This window comes from Zeus faber (genome assembly GCF_960531495.2).
Source record: "Zeus faber genome assembly, chromosome: 11".
In the NCBI taxonomy this organism is placed as follows: domain Eukaryota; kingdom Metazoa; phylum Chordata; class Actinopteri; order Zeiformes; family Zeidae; genus Zeus; species Zeus faber.
Genome location: NC_137205.1, coordinates 8,985,077 through 9,010,076, shown reverse-complemented (window position 1 = coordinate 9,010,076; position 25,000 = coordinate 8,985,077). Strand labels below are relative to the sequence as shown.

Below are 25,000 nucleotides of genomic sequence, written 5' to 3'. Positions count from 1 at the left end.
TCCTTCCAACTATCTATCTATCAATCATCCATCCATCCATCTATCCATATATTTGCCTTTGGGTAAATTTCATATTAAAAACAAATATTAACAATTCAAATATTACTCTTCAGTACTTATAATGTAAAAGCAGACAAAATAGAGTTTACATAAGAAGTGTAATGTGAGATTTTTCAGCGACCAGCACAGGGTTTTTTGCTGCTTCTTTTTTTTTTTTTTTTTTTTTTTTTTCAATTTGACAGAGGAGAAGGATACAAAAGAGGCCACGGCTATTTATCAGCCCGAGTGTGAGGCCGAGTGTTTAAGACCCACTTAAAACACGCTGAATTATTAATGGTGGGGAAACGGAGAGGTGGAGAAAGAGAGAGGCAGAAAGAGAGATTAATTTTTCCCCTTTAAATTGCACCCATTACATCTATTCTGTCTTTTTATTCATCGTGATATTTTCATAATATTTATTCACTATATTCATTTATTTTATTTGAATTTTTTTGTTTATTTATTTTTATCTATCTATGTATTTATTTGTTTATTTATTTGTTTGTTTGTTTATTTATGTGTGTTTATTTTGAGTTGATCCATAAATTACCCCACAATCCGCTGCAATTAATTCTTGAAATTTTTTCTTTTTTTTTTTAATGTTAACATACATGCATCCCTCCAAATGTTAAAAATAAACTTGATCACGAGAGAGAGAGAGAGAGAGAGATACAGAGACGGAGAGAGAGTGGAGAGAAATGGATGCAAACAAAAGAGGCACTGAGTACACATTAGTGCCGATAAAAGCACATACACACACAGACATGAAGATGTATTTAGACAGCAACACACATAACAACCACATACGTAAACAGACAAACACACAGTTTCACACACACACACACACACACACACACACACACACACACACACACACACACACACACACACACACACACATACACACACACACACACACACACACAGGTGGAGGCCCTAACCTCCAGGGTGTATTCCCGGGGGATAGGGTCGGCCAGAGGCTTCTCCATGCCTCCGCTCAGCCTCTTGTCCCGCTCCGGAGATCCCTACGCCCCCTCCTCCCTTCATCCTCCGGGACAAGCTGCCCACCCGGTCCATGTCCTGACACGCACGCACACACACACACACACACACACACACACACACACACACACACACACACACACACACAGTATCCAAGTATCCAAATCAGAGGCACACAAGTGAAAGAATAAAGAAAAATAAATTAAACAGAGTATTCCATTGGTTGGTTTTGGCTCAACACTTTGTGAATGAATAAACCCAGAGGAACTGAGCGGTCCCCAGGGAGTACCGTAAATGCTGGAGTAAAGGCACACACATATTCACACACACACAACACACACACACACACACACACACACACACACACACACACACACACACACACACACACATAAACACACACACACACACACAGTGAAACAGTGAGAGTGTGTGGCCTGCCACCACAGTTTAATACGGCTGGTCCCTCAGTAACCTAATCAGCTTCACTGGGGGATCATGTCGGCTCCATTCATACACGCACAAACACACACACACAAACACACACACACACACACACACACACACACACACACAGAACACACACACACACACACACACACACACTCACACACACACACACACATACACACACACACTAACAGGCTGGCACAGAGTCATACAAGAATACATGTTCCATCCATCTATCATCACCCCATCATTCAATTCAGAAAAACAGATCGGTGAAATGGAGATGAGATGACGTTGACGTAGTGATTCTATAACCTAAAAAAGCTGCTGCTTGAAAGAATAGGAGGTAGAGAACGAGGATGTGTGTGTGTGTGTGTGTGTGAGTGTGTGTGTGTGTGTGTGTGTGTGTGTGTGTGTGTGTGTGTGTGTGTTGTGTGTGTGTGTGTGTGTGTGTTTCTCACCGTGTTGCTGTCTGACAGCACCGGGTCGAAGAGGCTGTCCAGGTAGCGGTCCATCCCCCGGTGAGTCTGTCCATCACTGAATGCATCAGACTCCACTAGATAGGGGAAAATAGCAGAAAATGGATATTTAATTCACATATATATCTCGATATTTTGGTATATATACAGATGATTGACTGATTTTGTGCTGATTATTGTGAGTATTAACTCTTAGGTTTACAGGTTTACCGTGGCTGTAGTATCCGTCTGAGTCAGGCAGACTGTAGGCTGGTCTGCCACTGCTGAGAGGAAAGGAGGAGGGAAGCTCCTCATCCGAGTCAAAACCACTGCCAAACAGAGTACTGGGAGAGGAAGAGGAGGAGAGGAAGAGGGGAGGGGAAGAGGGGAGGGGAGGAGAGGAGAGGATAGTAACTGGTAAGTCCAGTCAAATTTCCCTGTTAAGAGTGTCTCTGTGTGTGTGTTTCCTGGTCCTCACAGGCTGGCGTTGGCTCGGACCCTGGCGGGGCCCTCTGCGCTGATGATGAAGTAGCTGTTCTGCTTGGGGAAGTCGACCGGGAGCTCCAGGTCCGAGATCAGGTCCAGCACGTAGTCGTGGCCGGCCAACTCCACCCACTGGCCGTGCTCCTTCATCAGGACGGAGCAGCCCTTCCACCAGTCCGACGCCTCCCTGCGAGGGAGAGGTTCCAGTGGTTTTTAAAGAGATGTACTTCAAGTGTTGAAGTGTTATACATATACTGTATATGATATAATGGCCGAGGTGGGTAGTTTTGGAGGACTGAGACATCTGTACCTGTGTCGGAGGATGCTCCCCGCTAGCTCCTCTCCGCTGGTCCATGAGTGGACTGGACATAAGAACGACACACCTACAGAGAGAAAATGGATATCGCTAGAAATAAAAGGTCAAATTGATTTAAACTGTTTTCCTCTGTTGTGTTTCTGGAACAGTCGTCAGATGGTTGAAATCAATCCAACTACAAATGTCGCCGTTGAAGGCCAGAGCCTTGATGTTCCACCACCTGATCCGGGGCCAGTTATGAATAATCAATGATGATGCATTTGACTAAAAAGTGATGCCGTCCCCACCAAACTCTCTTTTTCTGCCTCCAGAAATTGAGAGATTTTAAATATGGGTAAATGTTCAGGGTAAACGAATACTAACACTGGATTGCATTTTTTTTAATTCATATAATTTAAAAAAGGGAAATTGTAAATTTGTTTTTTTTGGGGCGGGGGGGGGGGCTTTTCAAGAATATGATGGTACATGATGCCACATGCATCATTGTGGATTTGCCACCCATTACTTGCAAGGGGGGACAAATCCACAATCTTGAGAAATACATTCCAACTGTATTGGAATACTGTGGTAAAATGAGACAAAAACTCCAACTTTCTTCACTACAGTCACTATCCAAGACCATCCATTACCATTAGTGTGTGTGTGTGTGTGTGTGTGTGTGTGTGTGTGTGTGTGTGTGTGTGTGTGTGTGTGTGTGTGTGTGTGTGTGTGTGTGTGTGCATCAGTGCTGGAGGCGTACAGCTCACCATCAAAGCAGTGCACCTGCAGCACCATGCTGGCCTTCTTCCGATTGGCTGTCCACTCCAGCAGCGACGGTGGATAGGTCCGGGCGGTCTCGGGGGCGGAGCCAGAGCCCAGTTGGGACTTCTGATTGGCCTGGATGAGCCGGTGTTGCAGCAGGGCCTGGAAGCCGGTGGGGGCGTGGTCAGAGACAAACCTGTGTGTGTGTGTGTGTGTGTGTGTGTGTGGAGGGGGGTGGTAAAATAGAGAGAGCAAACAGTCAAAGAAAGATAGAATAAGATAGAATAGATTGGCAATATACAATAAACTTAAAGAGTAACGTGATGTTAGGACATTTTGGAAACCCCAAAATACAATGTACAATGTAGAAATGTAATAACCTGAAGATAAACAATGAACAATAAAGAAAATATAAACTCAATAAACCTAATGTTAAACAGTAACCAATTTACAATAAATGAATAACAAAATATTGACAAAAAACTATCAAATAGGATTCTTTATAGGACTAGTTGTTACAATCCCTAAATTTCAGCACAACAATTGAGAGGGTTGGGATTGTCATCCTGGGTGGGGTGAGTTTTTGCACAGATCACGTGGGGCCACCAATGGGACACATCTTCAGTTGTGTGCCCCGGCTTCATTGGGTGCTTCGGCCATTTATCACAAGACACCCTCTGCCGAGGTTGCCCCACCACAAGTTGATCAGGCCTGAGTGTGTGTCGCACGGTGGCACCAACATGATTATTTGGCAGCCCATGTTGCGTCCCTCTGTTTCAGCCACAGCCAGTGACTGCTCCGCTCGGCTGCAGTGGCAAGTTCTTTGATTGCCTTCCTTTCGGCCTGCCCTCTGATCCCTACCTCCTTCAAGAACCTTATGGTGGAATTGGCTACAAAACCTCTGCCGCCCAACTCCACTGGCCGCACCTTCACGTTCCAGCCCCGCCCCTCTGCCTCTGCTGCTAAGTTGGCATACCGCAGCCTCTTCCGTTCGAATGCCTCATCGATGGCCTCCTCCCATGGGACAGTCAGCTCAACATAAAGACTCGCCAGCAGGACTTTGACCAGAGGACAAGATCTGGGCGCAGGTTGGTAACTACAATTTTGGGTGGGAAGGTGAACCTCTGGCTGAGGTCTACCCGCATTTCCCAATCCCGGGCTGCGTTCAGTGGGCCAGAGTCCGGGAGTGATGGCTTGGTCCGCTGTTTCTCCCCTTCCCGCATGAAGGTTGTTCTCCGTGGGAAGGTAGTCTGGGCATTTAGAGGCATGGGATTGGTGGTTACCCTCTTGTTCTCCATTTCGGCAGCCAAGCATTTCAGCACTTGGTTGTGGCGCCAGGTGTATCTTCCTTGCGTTAAGCTGGTCTTGCAACCCACCAAGATGTGTTTGAGGGTTGCTGGGGCTGCACACTGGAGACAGGCTGGGTCCTCTCCATACCAGAGATGTAGGTTGGTTGGGGAGGGCAGGACATCATAAGTGGCTCTGACGATGAACCTTAGCCTATTCGACTCCATGCGCCACATCTCGCTCCATGTAATTTTCCTCCTCTCCACGCCATCCCACTTCATCCAGCACCTCCTCCACAACCATGTGCCGCCGTTCGGTTGGAGTAGCCTTTTGCCATGTGGGTGTTGTTGTTGCCAGGCCAAGGCCCCCTGTGCCATGTTGGACATGCCCCACTACATCCCGGTGCCTGAGGGCCGTCTTTGCCACCGCAACTGCTGCCGATGGCTTCCATTTCCTCCCCATTGCTAGGGTTGGAGCAGCACCTCTGACAAATGGATCCCGGGATTCTGTGAGGGTCATCTCCAGCCTTGATTTGGCACATTTGTACTCCTCCACCAGGCTTGAGATTGGCAGGGAGAGGGTTCCTGCTGCCATACAGGCCAATGCTAGTAAGGCATCTCGGCAGTCCAAGCCACTTCCTCACTTGTGCATTTACTAGCCTTTCTAGCCGATTGGCATGGGATAGAGTGACCTCATAGATGGAAATTGGCCACATAAGACGGGGCAGCAGCCCAAACTGAAAGCACCAGAGCTTCTGCTTCCCGGGGAGAGCAGTGTTGTTAAGGCCACTTGAGGCCACTGATTGTATCCTGCCTGAGCTGTTCCACCTGCTTCGAGTCTTTGAGTTCTGCGCTATACCAGCGGCCAAGGCTTTTGATAGGCTTCTCCAGAACTGTTGGTATTGGCTCGTTGTTGACATGGAACCTCTCATTGGCAAGCTGGCCTTTGACAATGGAGATACTTTTTGGGATTTGCTGGGTTTAATCTCCATTTGTGCCCATTTGATGTTTCCCTGGAGTTTATCCAGCAGGCGTTTGGTGCATGCGTTTGTTGTTGTTATTGTTGTTATGTCGTCCATGTACGCCCTGATTGGAGGAAGACGCAGCCCACTCTTCAACTGGTCCCCTCCAACCACCCATCGGGATGCTTGAATAATAAGCTCCATTGCCATGGTAAACGCCAGTGGAGAGATGGTGCAGCCCGCCATTATGCCTATCTCGAGGTGCTGCCAGGCAGTTGTACTGGCCTGTGCTGTAACACAGAACTGAAGGTCTTGGAAGTAGGCTTTGACCAGCCTTGTGATACCCTCTGGGACTTGGAAGAAGTTGAACGCAGTCCACAAAATCTCATGAGGCACTGACCCAAAGGCATTGGCAAGATCTAAGAAAACCACATGCAGGTCTTTCTTCTCCTTCTTGGCTGTCTGTACCTGGTGCGAGATGACATTTGTGTGTTCCAGGCATCCTGAGAATCCACTTATCCCTGCCTTCTGCACTGAGGTGTCGACAAAGTTGTTCTTCTGCAAGAATACTGAGAGCCTCTGGGCCACAACACTGAAAAATATCTTTCCTTCCACATTCAGGAGGCTGATCTGGCGGAACTGATTGATGGTTGAGGAATTCTTCTCTTTGGGAATCAGGATCCCTCCTGCCCATCGCCATGCCTTTGGTATAATTCCTTTTTCCCATGCCACTTTCATGAGCTTCCAGAGGTACTTCAAGACGCCCGGCGTGTTCTTATAGAGCCTATATGGAACGCCATTGGGCCCAGGGGCTGAGGCTGTTCTTGCCCGCTTTACTGTGCTCTCAACTTCGCTCCAAGTAGGGGGCCTTGCTTCCAGCTGGTGTTTAGGTGGTTGAATTGGTGGCATGTCATCCGGAATGCTGGCTGGCACATGCCTCTGGTTGTCGGAGTAGGTCTTCCTCAGGTGCTCCTCTAGTTCCCTTATGGGTACTTTGAGGGTCCCAGTTTTCTCCTTGACAAAGAGGTCTTTGACAAACTTGTAGGGATCTCTGTAGAAGGCAGTCCTCGTTCGCACTTTCTTCTTATGTTGCTTTCTCAAGCATTCTGCTCTTTGCAGTGTTGCAAGACGCTGCTTGATGTCGCCCTGTAGTGCATCAAGTCCTTTCCTTTCCAATACTGTGGCCTTCCTCCATGGTTCCTTCTTTCTTTCACAAGTCGCTCGATCTCTTGTTGTCTCCTGGACTTGAGACTTGCTGATGGATCTTTCTGTGTCTGAAGGTTCGTAGTTTTCACCCCAAATCTCTCTGCTCCATAGCTGTAAATGATCTCTCCGATCTTGTCCAGCTTTCTTTCCACGCACCCTTTCAGACCTTCTAGAATATGGACGAGGTCTGTGTCTGTGCTTTCCCACTCCTTTTTCTGGCAGGATTTAGGCCACAAAATTAAAGGCTTCCGTCCATTCATCTTCCTCTCTACTGCTGTCTGTGGCTGGGTGGGCTCTGGACTCATGTCCGTTGGTGGATCTGTGCTTGGTTGAGCTTCGTCTGGGGTTCTGGTATCCTATGGACTGTGGTGAATATCCTGCCGCTGGGCTTCACTCGACTGATTTGCCCTACCTCTGAGGAAGTAGTGGTCAATGCGAGGCCCCTCGCTTAGCTCTCTCAGGGACTTTTTCCTGCCCTGGTGGATCTTGAGACCCTTCTCTAATGTTACATTTTTCCAGCCACAGATGCAGCTTTGTAGCTTGTGTCCCGCCAGTGCTGTTACTCCGTCAACTACCTTGCTGAACATTTGATTCGTTGTCATTTCCATTCCAGGGTGTTACCCTGTGGTCCGCCGACGAGTCATCTTCCACCCCCGCTCTCGCAGACTCAAGGGGTGTTTTTCGTTTTGAACTTTTCGTAGCCATTGTTGGGTGGATCCAAGACAATGTGTAGTGAAAGGCTCCTGCTAACATGGGTAGCTAACCCATGCCAGCCCCGTTGGGGTCTGTTCCCTCCTGCCAGCAGTCTCTTCAGGCCGTCACCAGGTCTTTCCCGGGTTGTCAGCTGCCCTTTCGCAGCGGTCACTGGTTTTGACACCAGATATCAGGATTCTTCATAGGACTCGTTAAATAAACCTAAAAATTAACTAGAAGACAGGAAAAAATCGGAAGTATACAATTAACCTAACCTCATAAAAGAAAAATAAACCTAAAAAATAAAGAAGAAACAAGAACAATTCAGCAATATTCAACAAACCACAGAACGAACAATAAACAAATACAAAAAAACCCCAAATAAAATAAATAAATAACGTTCAAAAATGGTAATTAAAAAAAATTCATTATGCTGTCTCACTTGAGCAGGTGTTTGTCCATCTTGGCCGTGGGGGCGAAGGTGCACACGCAGCCCAGCAGCAGCAGCCAGCCGCGCTCGGCGTTGGCGGCGTTGATGTTCCGCCACACTTGATTGGCCAGCTGGGCCAGGATCTCGTCCCGTAACCCCGGTGACGACAGGCCCCGCTGGACGATGTAGTTCCCGAACAGGTTCTCCTGCGCCCCGTTGAGGTGCGGGTCGCCCATGAACCTCAGCACCTACGGTCGCACACATACACACACACACACACACACACACACACACCATCATGACGGTTTTAGGTGCACAGAAACCACGGGGGGTGAAGGATTCTGGAAAAATATGTCAAAACTACCGTCCCACCATGATGAAGATTTCTAGGGCGTCCTCTCTCAGGTCCCCGTCTGTGAGGGTCAGAGGTGACTCCAAAGGGGCCATCAACATCCCAAACTTTGGATCCTACGGGGAGGGAAGAGGAACAAAAATGGATAACAGCTTCAAACAATGAAGTCTGTGGATCACATTTATTTTAAAGAAGCCGTTTCCATGGTTCCAGCGAAGGCCAATCTGACCGTAAAATTCTTAACGCTAAATTGACTGGTTGGATTTCCTCGGCCCCGGCTACTGACAGCTCAGGGTAATGCACAACTACACACCATGGGGTTGTCGAGTCGCACGGTAGCACAGCCCGCGTTAAATCAGTTCACTTGTGTCGCAATCCACTCGCGACACCCACCCCGGCCCACCGCCTCTTTCTGAGATATTTTCATAGAAGAAGAGGAGGCGGGGTAAACTGATACTTAGGTACCCCGCCTCATTTAAGTTTAAAAAAAGCGAGGCGAAAGCGGGGAAAAGCGAACGTTCAACTAAGCCTAAGCGTAGGAGATTCCCAGACTAATAGGTAGCTGCTTTAGGTGATTATGTCCACAATTTTTCACTCCAAAAAATATGTGCACAGACATTATTTTTTTTAATTATATCAAGGGGCAAGGTAAGTGTTACAATAGGCATTTTTCAGGAGAACCCTACCCTGAAGTAGATCTGCACATAGCGGTAGAAGGGGTAGTTGTTGATGTCCAGAGGGAGGGTGAGCTGGACCTCGTCTTGGATGTGAGGGGCCTGGAGCAGAGCCAGGCAGTCCGAGTGCAACTCCCTGCCGACTGGAGAGAGAGACAGAGGGATTGGGACAGAGAGGTAGACAGACAGACAGACAGACAGACAGAAATAGATATAAGGACACACACACCTGCAGCTGCCTGAAGCAGGGCACCCAGCTCAGCAGGGATCGCAAGGTGTGTAACGTTCACAACCTCCCTCTTGGTGAGCTCCTGGCGGTGGAAAGACATTTAGTATGACAACATGTTTTTAGATATAAAAATGGGCGTTGAAATAAGCAAGCTCTTCCAGATGGATCCCACCGTCTCCCTCTTCCTCCTATCCTCCTCCGCTTTCCTGTGGGCTTCCAGCCTGATCTGCAAACACAGCGCAGCGATCACCGCTTGTTTCCTGTTCTTTACTTGAAAGGTCAAATGCACTCCTTGTGTTCGCCATTTTCGTTCATTTTAGTACCTTTATGTATCTCTTGCGGTTGACGTACATGTGAACAAGGGACCGGAAACGCACGAGGCCCTCCCTCATCTTCACATAGCGCTTCCTTGAAGAGGACGAATATAGGATAGTAAAGATGTAAGGAGGGCTGTGACCTGCAATAGGCTAAAGTGGCACCATGACAAATACATTCAAATTTGTAAAAATAATTGCTATTGGATTATCTTGTGACTCCACCTTCACCAATTTGCATTTATGTATGTGGGAGTAAGTCAATGGTTGAGGACCGTCCAAGTGTCATTATTATAACTGAAACATGAATGATCAAGTTGCAAAGTCATTAGCATTTTCTCAGCCCAGAAAAGTAACATTTCATTAGCTCTTAGGTGCTTGTAATAGGAGTTCAGAATATTTTTACTACATTTTCATGTCATGTCTCCCCATGACAGAATTTGTCATGGGGAGTATTACTGCAGTTCTCTTTGGAAAATGTGCATAAAAAACTATGATGAATAAATAAACAAATAACAAATAAATAAATATTAGTTATTAATTCAATTAAAATGTAATATGATGTAATAATATCACATAAATGTTATGCAGTATTATTTAATTTATATTACATGACTTCATTACTATTATCATTTATTCATTACTACCGCATTACTATATTACTGCTATAGTTCTACTATATTTGAATATTACAATTTTGTCAAAATATTATTTTGATAATAATCGATAATAACAAGCTATTATTTGGACTGAACCTGCTGAGGAAGCCGCGGCACCGGGCCTGCAGCCCAATGATCTTGCTGCGGAGTGCCACGAAACGCCTCCGGACAAAGAACATGCGAGCGTAGCGCTGCAGAGTGAGGGCGGCCAGATGGCGGGCGCACTCCCGCTTGCCCTCCAGCACCTGGTAGACATCCTCTTTCAGGAAAAGCTGGAAAACACACACAGACACACACACACACCACACACACACACACACACACACACACACACACACACACACACACTGATGCCCTGTTTGTTTTATATAGGAGAGAGCAGTTTCCCTAACACTGCTAACTTACTCCCTATCCTTAAACGTACTTCACACTGAATCCGTAATCACATCCGACAGTCGAGTCATCCCCCCTAGTGCCCTAGCGGATGAAATGTGTCCGAGTTTCGCATCACAAAATATACATGTACTCCTCACTTAAGCCCGTTCCTACAACCAGGTCGTTAAGCAAATTGGTGGATAAGAGAGGACCCGTGTAATTACACGGTAAGGGGGCGTGGCCATTGAGAATGCTTGTGTAGTGAATACTGCGGGACAGACTGAGGGAACGATACTAAGAATGGTGATGAGATGAGGTTTATACAGTGTATAACAGTGTATATAGTATATAAAGTATATCTAGTGTATATAGTGTATATAGTATATATAGTGTATATAGTGTATAAAAGTTGATAAAGGTTGAGATGCTTGACGCTGAGACGCCGTGATATTGTACGCAGCGTACGGTACAGACTGGTCAGAGAGCTGGCTGTAAATCTCAACGGTCGTTAAACAGGTAGGTTGTTAAGTGAGGAATACCTGTATAGCAAAACCAGTACAACAGCAAGTAGTTTGATCACCTGGACATTTACCATATTCCATTAACGACAGTTTGAAACTCCCTTTATACAGTTTTTGCAAAGTGAAAAAATACACATGATTCACTTATCTAAAAATATATTTATGATATACAAAAATAGTGTTAAATCGCTTATTTACGTAGTTTTAAGCCCAGTTGCAATAATATAAACTTGACCAATGTAACTTCTGGTAGTAGGGTCCGACCGAAACTTGCCGCATGAGTTATGAGAGATATTTGATGCATTTTAATATATTTTATTTTATATTTTGCACCACAGCACGTCATAGGTTTCTGGTGAGAGCGAGTAAATCCCACTCTCCATGGGAATTAATGGACGACCGCTTTGCTGTTGTCGTTTGTCGAATTCGGTGTGAAGCAAGCTCCAGCAGTTCGTTCACGTGTTTGTTTTGTACAAATTTGGTGTGTGTGTGTGTGTGTGTGTGTGTGTGTGTGTGTGTTGGGGGGGGTGTGTGTGTGTGTGTGTGTATGTGTGTGTCATCGGACAAAGTTGAAAACCACACCTTGGTGACCCCTACGTAGTAGCAGCCTGGCCTGAGGGGACACAGCTTACTCAGCATCAGCACACAGTTCTCTCCGTCCGGGGTCGGAGGCTGCTTCATCCCCACCAGAGACTTATACCTGGGGGGTAGAAGGCAAACAGACACAAATAAAAAAAATATTAAAAAATAATAATAATAACAACAATAATAATAATAATAATAATAATAATAATAATAATAATTGCTGCTAAATCAAAAAAACAATGGTGTATTTACTTCATTGTTTTGTTTATTTGTTCATTTTTTTGAGGACTTTATATTTATACTTCTTGTTTTCATTTTTGTACATTGTTTCATCACTTTTTTTTTAAAGAGACAACTTTAGAAACACATAAACCTGGACAAACTAGAATGCGAGTCTCACAAATTCCTCATACATCAACTTCGATTTCAAACAGTTTATGAAAACAATTTGTACAACATATCAAACTGTTGTCCAGAATAAGACTGCATTTTCAGTTTCCATCTCCAGGTGGCGCTGGTGGACCACGGGGCTTGCAGTGTCACAGATCCCGGCTCCTCCACGAGGTGTCGCCATTGAGTCAAGAGAGTCCTCCGCGTTATAAATTCCACTCGTGTAAATTCGTTCCTTGTTAGAGTTCTGAGCCTAGGTTTTTTCGTCTACTTCCTATATTTGTCTTTCAGCTATTGATTTTAGACTTTTGCTTATTGTATTTTACTATATATTGCTTAGTGAATATTATATATAATTAATAAATATAGATAAATACATACAGTATAGGTCAAATAAAATAATAATAATAATAGATAAAATATTATAGAAGATAGTACATATTATATTCTTATTTTATTATTATATTATTATAGTATTATTATAGTACTAGTATTATTTAATATAAAATACATGTGAAATATATATAAAAACATATATAATATAGCACATATATAATATAGCACACAAATAATATGGACATATATAATTAAAGAATTTAATATTAACACAATAAATATCACTTATTGCTTATTGCCTGGGTGTGGATGGAACATGTATTCTTGTATGACTCTGTGCCAGCCTGTTAGTGTGTGTGTGTGTGTGTGTGTGTGTGTGTGTGTGTGTGTGTGTGTGTGTGTGTGTGTGTGTGTGTGTGTGTGTGTGTGTGTGTGGGTGAGTAACCTGAACAGGAAGACGTGGAATGGCAGTCGAACTGGATATCCATCTCTGCGGATCCTGACGGTTTCCATGATCCCGGAGTAGCGCAGCTGGCTGCTGACCAAATCGCTCTCAAACATGCCGGGTTCCTGTGCGTACATGTGTACAAAAGAAATACACACCTATACTGTACGTACACACATACATATATCCACGTAAGATTTATCTATCTATGGAGTTGTGTGACCACTGACCTTCTTGTTGTTTGGCTTGATACAGCGCACAAAAAAGGGGTTACACCTGAGAAGACAAGAGGAACGAAAGGGTCATCGTCCATAATTTCTGATTGGGCTCTCCAATGCAAAGATACAAGACTTTTTTACACTAATATTTTCATTCTTCTTTATCTTTCTCCTGACCTCTCCATCTTCTCCACCAGCTCCAACAGGGAGGTCTGGAACTTGTTGCTGACGGTGGGGGCCTGGTACTTCCTGGTTACCGTGCTGCTCTTCCTCATGTGGCCTCCTTTGGGCTGAGCCGTGGACTCGGCTTGACTCAGGAAGAGGTTGGACACCATCTGGACGCCATTACAGAAAATATTACGTGGTTTACTTTTCTTCAAGACTGATATGATATGCCTGGTAAAATGATGTGTAGCTTGCAAATCTACCTCTGTCAGACAACTTCACAACGCCACATGCTTCCACGCATTTTTGGGCCGACCTATTTAAGCAGTCAATTCCTCCTGCCCTACCTGCTTTCCTTCCTGCTTTGCAGCTGGTTTGTTGCTCTCCCACCGCCTCCCGCTGCATCCACCTGTTGGGCTCTACTCTTCTATCCAGTATTAAAGTAAATTTAAAGCCTGGCCCACACTACAGGATTTTTCAAATCTTTACAGATGTTGAAAATGTGAGAAACCCCACACATAACGACATATCATGAGCAATTTAACAGTTTTGTTCCTATACTGTAGTGTGTGGAGAGCAAAGATTGCCCAAACAGCACACCACACACTAACAGATTCCATTCACCAACAACCTAATCTCGCAAGGGTCCTAATCTCGCGAAGCCACACAAGATATGACACAGAGGTGCAGCTACATAAGATTAGAGTCTTGATTCTCCAAACCGTAAATCTTGCATGAATAAAAATGGCTATCAGTCCGTCCCACCTCATAATCCAAAGACCACATCCTCGGCCATCCTCTGGGTTCTCCCCACACTACAGGATATGCAGCATTGCGTCCGGTTCCACATCTAGATGTAACAAGTTTGCTACTTTTTTTCAAGAAAGGGTATCCAGTATTGGTTCACAAATCTCGCAGGTCAAGTCAACTACAGATTTAGATGATCAATGTACACAAATTGATGCTGTCATGGATTCATTTGAGCAAATTGACACGCAAGCTTTGAGTGAAGTTCTCTCAAATTAAATCCTCAACCTTCTCACTTGATCCCATCCCCACAAAGTTCTTTAAATATGTGTACGATTGTTGTGACGGACGAAGTGCGTGGTTAAGCAGCGTCGCTTCGCTGATGTTTTCTCCTCCCTGCCAGGCCTCACATCCCTCATACACCACCATGTGGATCATTCACAGCGACACCTGGGAGGGGATATGCAGCATGTGGGTGCAGTGCTTGAGTCCCTGAGGTGGGCGGGCTCACCGCCAACCCAAAGAAGTGTGCTGTGGGACGGAGGAAGGTACGGTATCTGGGGAACCACTTGGGTGAAGGCCTGGTCCAATACCAGCTTGATAAAACTGATAGGGTCGCGAACACGCCAAGACCCAAGACCAAGAAGGAGGTGAAGCAGTTCTTGGGGCTCACTGGCTACTACAGAAGGTTCATACCCGACTTTTCGGAGCTAACCAGCCCCTCGTGTGATTTAACTTGAAAGGGTGCCCCAGGTCCGGTCCAGTGGTCAGAGAAGTGCCAGCAGGGGTTCTCAGCAGTAATCTAAAGGTTGCTGGTTCGATCCCAGGCTCCTCCTGCTAGCATGCTGTAGTGTCCTTGAGCAAGACACTTAACCCCCTGAGTTCCCTGGTGATACAAGTCCACTCAGCTCACTGGAGAAATGTCTAACAGATATTAAAATGAGGATGTCCCAGAATTTTCCAAGTACCAGACCAAAGAGAATACAAAAAGTCAAAGAGATACAATATCAAAAAACCTAGAGCATCTGGGCATATGTAGTAATCAAGAAGCCAAGAACCTAGGCGTCATTATAGATAATGACCTCACATTTGAGCCCCAGATAAGAAATGTTACTAAATTGCCTTTTTTCATTCAAAAAACATTGCAAAAAGTCAGACATTTCCTCTGACGGATGCAGAAAAGCTTATGCATGCTATTCATCACCAGTCGCCTTGACTACTGCAATAGCCTTCTCTCTCTCTCTGGTTTGCCCCAAAAAAGTATGAAATGATTACAGTTAGTTCAGAAAGCGGCCGGAAGGGTATTGACTCGCACAAAAAAGACCACATTTTTGCCAGCGCTCCTTACAGGCTACATGTGCGTTTTAGAATGCATTTGAAGGTTGTCCTTTTGGTTTTTAAAACGGTAAAAGGTTTAGCACCAAAATATTTTGGTGACTGCGTTCAGAAACATGTGCCTAGCACAACCCTTAAATCATCCACTGGTTCTCTTTTAGATATTCCGAAAGTAAACCATAAGAGAAGCAGTGAGGTGGCTTCAAGCTTCTAAGGCCATGGGCTCCAGAACGCCCTACCAGACAATATCAGAGAAGCAGAAACTCTGAACACTTTGAAGAATCTTCTTAAAACACACATATTTAAACTTGCCTTTAGTTAGCTTGCTCTGCCTTTTCATTTTCTTACATTCACTGGTAGTGTTTTCATTATCTTTTGCCATTATTTGTATTATCTTAGCAGGTACTATTGTTTTTATTTTATTTTATTTTTCGCTATTTCACTATTGATCTGTTTTGCTCAGGTTTTTACTTGATAGTGTCTTCATTGTTTGTACTATTTCAGCATGTACTTTTTTTTTTTATTGTCTTTTTCTTCTGTCTGCTTGAGTTTTTACTGGATTTCTTATGTCCAGAATTTTGAGCAACAATCTCTGTACGAAAATGTGCTTTATAAATAAATGTATTTTTAAATGTATTATCATAACTACTGGTATTGGATTGTAAATATTGAACCTGTTTAATATTTGCGATCGGTGCGGCCTAGACGGACTTCCGAGAAGATCTGGGAAGTAAAAAACACTCGTAACATACCTCACAAGACAGGATAATCCGGCACATTAATCTTTAGAACCAAAAACTCTTGACTTTGCTCACTATTGTCGGAAGGGAGGAATCAAGCTCAAAATTAGCTTTATTATCTTGTAGTGTGCACCCAGTTTAAGAGTTGTCTGTCAGAAATCAAAAAACGCTCCTGCCTCACCCACCTTGTTCTTGCTCTGGATGAAGAGGTCCAACACGTCCTGTCGAACCTGGTCATAGTTCTTATCCAAGAACTTGTAGACCTGAGGAATTTGAGAGCAGCGTTGTGACATTGAGGATTAAAAAAAACCTCTTATTTCCAGGGCCTATTAATAAAAAGTTCCTAGTTTTGCCGATTGATAAAAGGGTAAATAAATCCAGATGAGCAAGTCTACCTGATAGGTGACCCTGCCTGCAAAGTGCTTGATGGTAAACTCTGGGAGAGGCATCTTTGGCTTGAGATACAGCGGGTTGTTGCCGTGGTGATAGTGACACTTTTGCAGGAAAGTGTGGTCTGTTGCCTGATGACAAGAAAATGCCCAAAGAAATTAAATTCACACAGATGTATTCCGTGATGGCTCTCTATAATCTGTATGTACAGCATATACTGTATAGCCACTTCTTACCTGAGGGAACCAGCTCTGGTCGTCCAGGATCCTCAATATCCCGTGAGGCTTAGCAGCGATGAGGTCAATGCACGGCTGGTTATCACTGAATGGGATGTCCTGCCAAGGGACCTGCTCCCTGCTGTACTCCTCCTAAATAAAAAACACATATCTACAGTAAAATGTAGTAATGTGTGTGTGTGTGTGTGTGTGTGTGTGTGTGTGTGTGTGTGTGTGTGTGTGCGTGCGTGCGTGCGTGTCCACTCACCTGTTCCTCCCTGAATACGATCCTGTTGAAAAAGAACTGCAGGTATTCGTTTGCATAATTGATGCAAAGCTGCTCAAAGCTGTTAAAGGCCAGATCCTGTTGACACACATACACAAAGAACAGGTGATTAATCGCACGTCGTCTTAATCTCTGGGGAGTGATCATTTACGAGGGGGCTAATACTATTTCAACAAAATAATAACAACGTTTTTATACTTGTAATACTATCATTTTAATAAGACTGGTTGGACGTAGTAGGCGTTCACCTCAAATCCGTAAATGTCCAGTATGGAGATGGAGAAGGCGTGTTGGCGGGGGTAAACCTGGGCGTTGATCCTCTCCGTCAGCCAGCGGAAGAGCAGCAAGTACAGAATCTTGGCAACGGCGTCTCTGCATCGACAGCATGGGACAGATATCGGAGGCAGGAATGAAGAAGGGAGCATGTACATTAAAAACAAAAAAAAAAAGGATTAGCAGGCCAAACAAACCCATGGTCTCGCTCGTCACTCTTGGGGGTGACGTAGTGAACTGAAGTGACAGGGATTTACTGTTGATTCTGAGGTCACTCCGTGTCTTCTCAACTACCGGACTGCGAGGGCTGATTCTGTCCGTAGTTGACAACCACAAGGAGGAGGCTGTAGAAAAATCTACTTCCACCCGCAGAAACGTCGCCAGAAAATGGAAGATGGATGGAATAGTTCAAGTCAACCCAAGGTCTGGGAACCAAGAAAGATAGCAGATGAACTGGAAACCGGGTGAGAAATGCTCAGAGGAACCCATTGGTCACTGCGAAAGAGCAGCAGTAGTGGAGACAGGTCTAGTTGTTCATAGGAGAATGAAAAAATGCACTTTAGTCATCCAAAACCTCCATAGCAGAGGTTACGGACGGAAGCCTATGCTGTGACTTCAACAGAAAATAAAGAGTCTGAAGCTTGAGAGGCTTTATGCCTTTTGGAATTATGCTCTTTGGACCAAAACCACCAAAACCCAAAAAAATGAACCCAAAAAGGGGTAAAGCGCTTGTAAAGAACACCTTCCCAACAGTCAAGGATGGGGGTAGATCCATGTTGCTTTGTGGTTGTATGGACCAGAACATATTGTGGAAGGAAGAACAAATTCTATCAAATGTCCAGAGTTTCAAGAGGACAATGTTCGAGAGTCTTCCGCGACGTCGAGGTGGAAGAGGGGTTGAGGATTACAGCAAGATGATGACCCGAAAGCCAACCTCAAAGTCGACCATACGTCAAACGTATTTCTGTATGCAAACCGAGTAAACAAACGGAACACACCACGCTCGGGTGCATCGCATGCTGGGTGGTTGTCCCTCACCTGGCATCAACGGCGCTCTCCACAGTCAGAGGGGTGTAGATCTTCTCTCTCGTGGTCTCCTGTGTGGGAAGAGGGGACGGTTAAGCAACATCATCTTCATTCCGACGGAAAAGTTGTTAATCTGTGTTGCTCGCTCACCCGTTACGTTACAGCTGCATTGTGGGGAAATCATTCTCAATCACTAATGAAAGGGTATTAAACACTATGCTCTTCAAAACTATCCCTTGCCCATCAAATAACACAGATAAAGAGCGGATTGAGATGGTTTTGAAAAGGAGGAAATTACAGACAGCACTTTGGGGGAAAATAAAAGCATTTCACTTCTCCTTTGAAAAACATTGCATATTTCACATTTTCGCGTGACAAAATCATTGTTTAAAATTTGCAACTGCGTTGAGGAACTCAAAACCCCAAAACAAGCACACAAACATCCAACTCAAGCTCTGGCACTGGTTTCAGCCCATACACAAGCAGAAAGGTGGGTTTTGTCATTTTGCCTAGTTCTGCGATTTTTAACCTGTGCCCCCTGCCCTACTGGTCCATGAGGGTAATGCAAGTGGAATGACCAATCGTTGGCCAACCATAAAGCTTTCAAGACTCATTTCATGGTATTTTTCGATAAAACGGGCATCCTGCGATTAAACCAATGGACATTTTTGAGATTTTCAAGTGGGTTGACATTGACCTTGCTATATTTGTGCATTCTTTGGTTTGTATTTGTTGTTCGTGCCTGATGACTCACCACTGGCAACTAGGGACGGGAAAAAATATCGATATTGGAATATATCGTGACACACTGGTGCCAAATATCGATGTTGTTATTGAAACATGTTGGCGCTCTAAACTAGAGGAACGTGGATGATCCGTGATCCGTATGGATCGCCCCCCAAGGTTCAGCACGCATGTGAACCGCGGATTAATGGAAATATTTGTAATCGTGAGATATAGTTTTACCACCGCTGTCACTTTTTAAAGTAATAATTCTTTAAATGTCAATGCAGAGTTGCAGTGAAAAGAAGATAGACAAGACAGATGTGGGCTGTGACTCTGAAGAGCAATGACTGGCTGACAGTACGTCGCACTTTGTTGCGGCCACTTTAGGACATGTGGTGAATGAGCTGTGGATACAGCCAGTGTCACCCCTCTGCGTCTGCACGTCCACCACATTGGAGCGGTCACCCTCCGCTAGGAAACAAATACCACATGTATTGAGAGACACACGACAACATTTACTGTAACTGGCTTCATTCTGAAGCGGTTTTCATGAAATTTGGTTTGTAAAAATGTGAGAAATTGAACACGATACTTGTTTGTATTGGAATTAAATTCAGTTACTGGGGTTGAATCTTATCATGTTTTTTATTCACTACCATGTTTAAAGGAAGAAGGTCTCTCATATTGTACTTTAATTTAACAATTGAGCATTGATTGAGTATTTTATATATTTTAAGGTACATTTAAATATTGGACATGTTTTTTGTTGGACATTGTTTCATCTCAGTTGTCAAATTCTGTGAAACTGACACCACAATGCAGTGAGTAAATACATAATTCCTGCTTTTTGCCTTTTTAGGGGTATTTTGTCTTCTTCAGTTACACAGATATCGTGCTGTATCGTAGATGAATTGTCTTGCAATGTATCGAGTATCGCAGAATCGCTGTATCGTGATGGCGTCGTATCGTGAGTTACCCTGTGATTCCCACCCCTACTGGACACTGAACTTCACATATTAATTTCTATTGTTTCCATTACTTCTGTTCACAATATCTGACATCTCAAAACACGGCTCTCCTTTCCTCTAACTCCTCCCGATGGAAAGAAAGATGCAATGGAGCTCCAGGTACAGCAGCGTCCATCCGAGCGGTAATGTAAGACCTACTGAAGGATTAATGCAGCAACCGTTCTCTCTCGCTCTCTCTCTCTCTCTCTCTCTCTGCCTCTTTCACTCAGCTTTTGATTTGTTAAACCTCCCTCCCTCCCTCCCTCTGTTTCTCTCTCTCTCCCTCGTGACTCTTGAGTCTTCCCTCCTTATAGTTCCTCTTCTTCGGCCACTCTCGCAATACATCGAGGCCAGGGCCTGGGTCTTGTGGTCCGATCAGATAAAACATGAAACCGCCTCCCCCCGCACACATGCACGCACGCACGCACGCACACACACACACACACACACACACACACACACACACACACACACACACACACACACACACGCATGCACGCACACACTAGGCATGACTGGGGGCTCATCTCCAGTTACATTGGAACCATAGGAGGCACCCCTCTAATTAAGGGTTTAATTATACAGAAGTATCTTGCATAGTGTATACAGTATACAGTGTGTGTGTGTGCCATTATGAGAAGTACTTTCAGTGTATTCCTTCCATCCCGAGTGCCCTCTCTCTCACTCACCCACTCCCTCCCACTCCCTCCCTCTCGCTCTCTCTCTCTCTCTCTCTCTCTCTCTCTCTCTCTTTCTCTCCTTCACTATCCGCTCATTCATTGATAGCAGCAGGGGTGTCATCAATCACTCATGCTCTTCCTCTGTCCACCCAGGAAGCGTTCAGAGGGAGGTGGATCCGTGGACGGAAGTCGGACGGAGAGGAAATCAAACGACAGAACAGGACAGGACGGGCAGACATGACGACTATCGCAAAGGATTTATTCACTTTTGGGGTAACCGTAGGGAGCCGGCCGCGATGACTGGGACGGTCCGGATCGATGTCGAGCCCCACTCTGAACCCCCTTTGCCAGAAGGGACCAAATCCTTCTGGATCTCCTCCAGAGACCTGAGGGCAGAGGTCCAATTCCCGTGGATTCGCTCTTTTTTTCTTTGGGCAATTCAAATGACGGAGGTATTGTTCGGTATCGTTCCTGGGCAGGCGGAACCAAAATCAATGGACCAATGGAGACAGGGGATTGGAGAAGGACGGGTGGTCGTACTCGTTGGATTTAAAAAAAAAATACACACATCACAAGGTGAAGAAGAAAACGATCTCCGCAAGTTGGCTGAATGGAGTTAAGGGAGTTTGGAGCTTCTTAGAGCTGGGATGGACAATGGATTCAGAAGAGGCGAGAAGCACCAAGGGGTCAGGGGAGACAGGGCGACAGGACGTTCGCCACCGTATGTAAAGAGAACTTCCTGTATGGGAGCTTGAAGAAGAAACAAAAGTAAGGTCCCATCCCTGGAGTGGAGGTGTTTGTGGGAAATCCTTAATCTTGCCATTCACAAAAAGCTTTAAAACGGGCCATAAAACTAGACACAAGGAGTCAAGTAAAGACATGTTTCAATAGTAATGTGTAAGTATTTGGTGTTGAAGTATGTACATATGCATTTATGTGTGTGTTTGTGTGTGTGTGTGTGTGTGTGTGTGTGCGTGCGTGTGATTAAGCACATACAGTTCCGTGTGGCCAGTCTCCAAATGTAAGCCTGCTGAATTGTTGTAAATCCGACACCCCCCCGCAATGTTGCTCCTGATTGTTTTATGAAGCCGACTCTGTTACCGCTCAAGACATGAAATCTGTTTCCAGCCTCGGTCAAACATCGCCAAGCGGATGGGGATGGAGGCGTGTCTTGTCCAAGGTCAGATCTTCTCTTTTTGAATGCAGGTGAACGAATCGAGGGCTTTTGAACAGTAGCCGCTCAGCCATTGGATAGTTTGGTGATCGCGCGGTTGAAGTCAGGGACAAAAGAGGCGTTTGAGGTAGATGCGAGGATTTAGGATTGAAGCTTTTCCCAAATCAAAACATTGGCTCATAGGTAGTTAGTCCGAAAGACGATAATTTCAGTTCAATGATCTCTTTAGTATTTGTATAGTGTTAGTATTATGCTGTCGATTTTCGCCAGGCTCCATTAGTATAGGGTCTGATATTTCTCAAAAATAACAAATAACATGGAAGGAAAAAAGTACATTAATATCCTAATTTATCTTAAAAATAATAAATAACAAGGGAGAAAAATAAATCATTACTTCTCTTAATAATTCTAAATAATATGGGAGATTTTTTTTAATGAATCTTAATTTATTTAAAAAAATAAAAAATAATATGGGAGGAATAAAAAAATCTTAATTTCTCTTAAAAATAACAAGTAACATGATAAAAAGAAAAATGTACAGAAAATAAAATAATTGAAATCTATTACACTCTATTTTTTCAGCAATAAAAATATGTTTAATATATTATTTATAATTTATATCATTCTCACAACTGTATTTTACTGTCCACTATACTTTACTGTATCACCTGATTTTAATAAATGTATTAAAGGGAACCTTTTATGAAAAACACACTTTTTCAGTGCTTGTTCACATACATTTGGGTCCCTGATGCGCCTACGAACACACAAACAGTAAAACAAGACAACTCAGTCAGTTTTTTGTGAGCTGAGTTTATCAGAAAACATGTCGTGAAACAAACCGTCCTCCATCTGAATATCTCCAACGACAGCTGGAGAATAACAAGTGTCACTCTGTTCGCTTACAGACCAGCACAATTTTTTTTAAAGAAATAGGAATTAATACCAACGGTCCGTAAATAAACTGTAGACGAGGGAAATGTCAGCATTTAAAAAAAAATTCTTTCTTAAAAAAAAGTATGCTCTTCATAGACTGTAGGCTGCGGCGCACGATCTGCTGTGCATTTCTCAAAACAAAACAAATAAAAATTGTGTGTTTTTATTGTGGGTATATATATACTGTATGATGTATATTTTATTTATTTATTTATTTGTTTATTTATTTATCTACAGATTTTTTTATTCCGATGTTTACATGAAACAAAAGATTCCTGCGTGCCGTATCCCGGTACGGTGTCGGCGACTAAAGTTGTGACAAACTTTTAAATGAGGCCCTATAGATCTAATATGAGTGAAGATTCGGAAATTAGATTGCTTATTTCTCGCCTCAAATTTGTTCAGAAACCGACTTTGGTTGACTAACAATGTGAAATCAGTGAAAGTTTACAGAGGAAATAACAATAAGAACCCGGAAGTAAAGCTCAAAACCCATTGGTTCACAAAACTAGGGGTCTCAGGGGGGTGGCGCCACCCACTGAAAAAGAGCGTCCGGGAACAGGAACCTCTGGAACCTCCAACCCAGCGGTTAGAGACATGTTCAAATTGCTAGAATGTATAATCTGAGTGGCATTTTCAACAACAAAAAACGTCAGACATCTTCTGGGGACTTCAGAGACCTATATTAACTTGTGTAAAAAGGGGCATATAGGTCCCCTGTAATATAATCAAAACGTTGGGAAACCTAGTTCCAATTTGGAACTACATATCAGTAGAACTGCTGTACATGAGTTCAAGTACAGTAGGAACCATTATCATATCGCGTCGAAATGTAATTATCACATTTTTATCAAACGCACTCACATATTCAATTGAATGTCATGATTTGGCCCATTTGGATTGGCCCAATCCCGGAGACGAGGGCGATGTATGACTCTAATTTACATGAGACGTGTTGAGGTCGTTGTAAATAGTCTTCGTAATGTCATTTCTCGCGCACACGCACACGTACGCGCAGGCACGCATACGCACACGGTTGGCGGGACTCACAGTGGCTCTGTGGGTGATGGCTCTCTGCAGTCCTTCGGGTGAGACCTGCAGCAGCTCCGCCACCACTCTGATCTCCTGCGCGCTCACCACTGACGCCACCTCCTGGCCGTCCGCCTGTAGTGCAGCGTCACGCACAGCTTTAGGACGGACTCACTGTCGCCCTCTCCTGGCGGGCTGCGGTTTTTTTTTTGGTTTTTTTTCAACATGTAAGTTAACGGGATCAATTCAAAATTCCGGTCGATATTTAAAGTCACAAAAGCTACTTGACTTTTTTTTTTTTCAGATGAATGTACTATAAATATATTTGAAGATCTATATTTACCGATCTTTACATCCATATAAATCTATGGGGCAGTTTCGCGGACGAAGATCAGGCCTCATTTTATACTAATTGACACTTTTAATCCGGACTAACTGAATTGGCCTTTCTCAGTCGTGGTTTAAAATAGTCCCCGACTTGCCCTGGTCTTGGTTAAAAAAAATCAGATTTCCAGACGGAAGATTAGAAGGAAGGAAGATTTACCGCGGCCAGAGGCTGACCACAACTAAGACCAGAGTGAAGGATGGTGGTTATAGACAGGAGCAATCCTCTGGCAGGAGTTGACTAGTCCTTCATGTCCTGAGACGAGGACTTCCTAGTCTAGAACTAATGAATCTTGACCTAAGTAACTTCTCAGAAAGGCATTTTTAAATTCTGGATCATTTAAGCAGGATTATCTTAGTCCTGATTTAAATTCAACCCTGTCTGTGAAACCGCTCCATTATCACCCCCATAGTCTTGGAGGAATCCCACATTTATATACATTTAACTGGAAGATTAAAGATTATGATGATGTGAAGATTAAAGTGAAGCTCAAAGGCATTTTTTTATGAAGGTTATTGCAGCCAGAAGCTTAAGACACTGGGGGAAAAGCACCTCGTATCGCTGAAAGTAGACGTTGCCCAGGTGCAGCACGGAGGACAGAACCCTGAAGATGGTCAGCTGGTCGTCGCTGGTGAAGTGGAGGATCTCCATGGCGGCCAGCAGACGGAGGAAGTCTTCGGCGTCGTTCTTTCCCGTTATCCCACAATCCCCCCCCTGGGTGG

At 44.2% G+C, this 25,000-nt stretch overlaps 1 protein-coding gene across 1 annotated transcript in view; it reads right to left on the bottom strand.

The window, feature by feature from the left end:
• myo15aa (myosin XVAa) overlaps window positions 1-25,000 on the bottom strand; it is a gene marked incomplete at both ends in the record, with an annotated part of 59,190 nt that overhangs the window by 23,122 nt on the left and 11,068 nt on the right. Inside the window, 25 exons of the mRNA XM_080009558.1 lie at window positions 981-1,107; window positions 1,953-2,047; window positions 2,181-2,293; window positions 2,428-2,619; window positions 2,743-2,815; window positions 3,495-3,685; window positions 8,079-8,314; window positions 8,439-8,534; window positions 9,105-9,235; window positions 9,322-9,403; window positions 9,494-9,547; window positions 9,645-9,729; window positions 10,391-10,566; window positions 11,773-11,890; window positions 12,947-13,071; window positions 13,177-13,222; window positions 13,342-13,499; window positions 16,337-16,414; window positions 16,547-16,672; window positions 16,778-16,909; window positions 17,025-17,120; window positions 17,291-17,414; window positions 18,354-18,412; window positions 23,915-24,028; window positions 24,831-24,992. Of these exons, the coding sequence (XP_079865684.1) occupies window positions 981-1,107; window positions 1,953-2,047; window positions 2,181-2,293; window positions 2,428-2,619; window positions 2,743-2,815; window positions 3,495-3,685; window positions 8,079-8,314; window positions 8,439-8,534; window positions 9,105-9,235; window positions 9,322-9,403; window positions 9,494-9,547; window positions 9,645-9,729; window positions 10,391-10,566; window positions 11,773-11,890; window positions 12,947-13,071; window positions 13,177-13,222; window positions 13,342-13,499; window positions 16,337-16,414; window positions 16,547-16,672; window positions 16,778-16,909; window positions 17,025-17,120; window positions 17,291-17,414; window positions 18,354-18,412; window positions 23,915-24,028; window positions 24,831-24,992 (2,989 nt within the window). The remainder of the gene's footprint in view (window positions 1-980; window positions 1,108-1,952; window positions 2,048-2,180; window positions 2,294-2,427; window positions 2,620-2,742; window positions 2,816-3,494; window positions 3,686-8,078; window positions 8,315-8,438; window positions 8,535-9,104; window positions 9,236-9,321; window positions 9,404-9,493; window positions 9,548-9,644; window positions 9,730-10,390; window positions 10,567-11,772; window positions 11,891-12,946; window positions 13,072-13,176; window positions 13,223-13,341; window positions 13,500-16,336; window positions 16,415-16,546; window positions 16,673-16,777; window positions 16,910-17,024; window positions 17,121-17,290; window positions 17,415-18,353; window positions 18,413-23,914; window positions 24,029-24,830; window positions 24,993-25,000) is intronic.